Source organism: Austrofundulus limnaeus, unplaced genomic scaffold (genome assembly GCF_001266775.1).
Source record: "Austrofundulus limnaeus strain Quisiro unplaced genomic scaffold, Austrofundulus_limnaeus-1.0 Scaffold2066, whole genome shotgun sequence".
NCBI classification, from domain to species: Eukaryota; Metazoa; Chordata; class Actinopteri; order Cyprinodontiformes; family Rivulidae; genus Austrofundulus; species Austrofundulus limnaeus.
Genome location: NW_013954468.1, coordinates 5,990 through 8,903, shown reverse-complemented (window position 1 = coordinate 8,903; position 2,914 = coordinate 5,990). Strand labels below are relative to the sequence as shown.

The window sequence follows — 2,914 nt, the reverse complement described above, 5'->3', positions numbered from 1 at the left end:
ATTTAATAACATGTCACAGATCATACTGACCTTCATATATTATAAAAAATATTTGCACCCCAACAGACAACACACCTAATTCTGCTCTGAACATTATTTGCATTATTTTGTAACGAACCAAATCATAGAATTTCCTGATAGCAGATGTAAACAGAGGATTTGTGTGTTCATAGTAACCAGACTTGTTAATAACACGTATGGCTCGTTTTTGTAAAAGTACTATATCATTAATTGTTGTTTTGTATGTCAAACACACACTTCACACAGTAAGATATATATGGAAGTMTAATAATATGCAAAGTCTTGTAATTTAATACATTTCTAGACTTATATATTGTTTTTGCTATCTTTTCCTTTATATATTTAATAAGTTGTCTCCATGTTAGTTTAGAATCAATAATAATCCCTAAAATTTTATTTCAGACACTCGTTTAATTTCATCATCACATATTTTTAATATCATGTCTCTAGTAGTTTGTTTTTGATTTTCAAACACCATGAATTTAGTTTTGTTTATATTAAGTGATAATCTGTTGATATCAAACCAGGTTTTAAGATTTTATAATTTTATAACATAATATATATTATGGTATAAAAATGTTTTAATGGGAGAATTATAAATTACTTTTTTACTTTTGGCAACACAAAACAGCTGATTTATTTAGAAGCTCGTTTAATTTAAAACTCGTAATTTGATGAATAAGTGRGTTTTTTTCCCTAAACTTACTGGTATCCAGAATGTTCCAGTAAGCAGGGCTTCCAGTGGTCACTGGTGACCCAACACTCTGAAGAACTGTAGAGGTTTGCTTTAAACTGGGCTCACAAAATAATAAAAATAACAAGAACCCCCATTATTCAGGCAGATTATTTCACAGTATGCTCCTTTCTGTTTGAATTATTTTGCAGCCATGAATGTTTCTGTGGTTGGTCCTTGATGAAGTTTAACACTGGTTCAGCTGGTCCAACTGGGCTCCGACCAAACCCAGTGAGCAGAGGTCAATTTTGTAATGTTACCAAATTTTAACATAACTTTAACTCTACATGCAACATTAGCTTATTTGTCTTTTTATACATATTCAACCAGAGCTAACCGTAATGTGAGGAGACTGAGCGGAAATACAACACCGGTGTCTTTATCATACATCTTTGTTCTCCTCCTAACCCTAACCTTAACCCTAACACTGATTCATTACAATCATTTTCAAAACAACATCATGTGTCTGATGGTGGGTACAGGTCAGTACTGTTACAAGCTTGTATTTACTGAAAACATTGGTTTTCATTCCCATTCGGTTTACTTTGGCAAAGCTAAACCTGTCATTTTCGTCTCCAGCTAACTTGCTAGCTCTTAAGCTAGGTAGCCGCTAACTAGCCGTTTGCTTTCGTAAAATCAGCTCTGACCATCGTTATCTAGACACTCAAGTTTGAAAATACCACTTACCAGTTCGGCTTCTCTCTTTTGAAGATTAATATCGTTTATTTGCTTGGTGTCAAACAGATTTTGTGGTTGCTAAAGTTTGAATCCATGTCAGAAAGCACACAAGATGTAGCGGGCGCTTAGCTAGGACAGGGCGGAACTTYGTTCCGGATTGTGTACAACACCGGAACCTTTACACAGGCGCACTGTCCGTCGTCTACGCTGTCCTCTGGTAGAATAAAATGGGTTAAACCTATTATATATATATATATATATATATATATATAAAAACACCCTTTGTGAAAATGCAGTACACAAGTAATGCTTGTATTCACTGTAGAAAAATTTATACCTATAATCTTTCAACCAAGATACTTGTTGTAATTTAGGTTATAAATTCCAGACAACTCATTCTTAAATTGTCTGTTATCTTACAGGTAAAACTTYTCAAATATCCAACATCCAATAAAACACTATTGTAGTCAATAGTTTCCATAAGTTGCTTTCCTGTAAAATGTGTATTTGAATGTWACAAAAAGACACAGACAGCCAAGTTGAAAGGAAACTCCAATTTATTTTTATTTATACAAACAATACGGCCATTTACTTCAGAGGGATGAAACGAGAAGAGTGTGTGGCTCCAATACCAGGGCGACCGTGCTTCACTGGTTTGTAGGTGATGGAAAACTCCCCYAAGTAGTGCCCACACATCTCAGGCTGTGAAGACAAAAGCTTCAGTAAGTACAGAGTGTAACCAGCAGGAAATACATTCAGCTTCAGAAAACCTAATCACAGGATGCAATACGACTTTGAAAGACAAATGACAGCAATACAGCATTTAATTTTCTGAGGAAAACAACTTTAAACACTGAGCTGTTTCAAGCCTTTATTGTTAGTTGTACTAATCCAGTGAAATTCCTTGTCTCTATACATCCAGTAAGTTCTAACATCTTTTTRTTATCAGACACTAAGTTACGTTGTCTCTTCAGACATGTCTCAACATCTTACATCCATGTTTATCAGAGGTCACAGCTAATGTTTGGAGGTACTGCCAACCCATCAGTAAATATGTCCTGCTGGCCTCAGTGCAGGAGGATGTCACTGCAGGGAAGAGTTTGTAGACCCACTCATCATCCACAGACAGGACAACAAACCTCAGTGTTGGATCATGGAGGCCATGGAAATTAGAAAGCAGAGCCACAGTTATGAACAGGGATGAGGGGTCTACAACCTTTTATACCTACAGTGACGTCTCAGAAAGGAGTGTGGACTTGTCTTTACAGCATATACTGATGGTTGACACCAGCTTCAAACACCAGCTGTGACACCTCTGATGGACATTAGACATCAAAACATGTCAGGGATGGGTTTAGAGACAAACTAACTTAGTGTCCAAAAACAAAAGATTTTAGAACTTGTTAGTTGTTGAGGTCAAAATGCAGAAAAGCTTCCAAGCAGCAGCAAATTTTTTTAATGTTCAAAGAAAATATTTATGTG

At 35.7% G+C, this 2,914-nt stretch overlaps 2 protein-coding genes across 2 annotated transcripts in view; both read right to left on the bottom strand.

The window, feature by feature from the left end:
• Window positions 1-1,601, bottom strand: part of LOC106536985 (dipeptidyl peptidase 9) — a gene marked incomplete at its 3' end in the record, with an annotated part of 33,153 nt that extends 31,552 nt beyond the window's left edge. The window contains 1 exon segment of the mRNA XM_014034350.1: window positions 1,442-1,601.
• A 370-nt stretch (window positions 1,602-1,971) lies between these two features.
• rps15 (ribosomal protein S15) overlaps window positions 1,972-2,914 on the bottom strand; it is a 6,451-nt gene continuing 5,508 nt past the window's right edge. Inside the window, exon 4 of the mRNA XM_014034349.1 lies at window positions 1,972-2,134. Within this exon, the coding sequence (XP_013889803.1) occupies window positions 2,021-2,134 (114 nt within the window). The 3' untranslated portion in view covers window positions 1,972-2,020. The remainder of the gene's footprint in view (window positions 2,135-2,914) is intronic.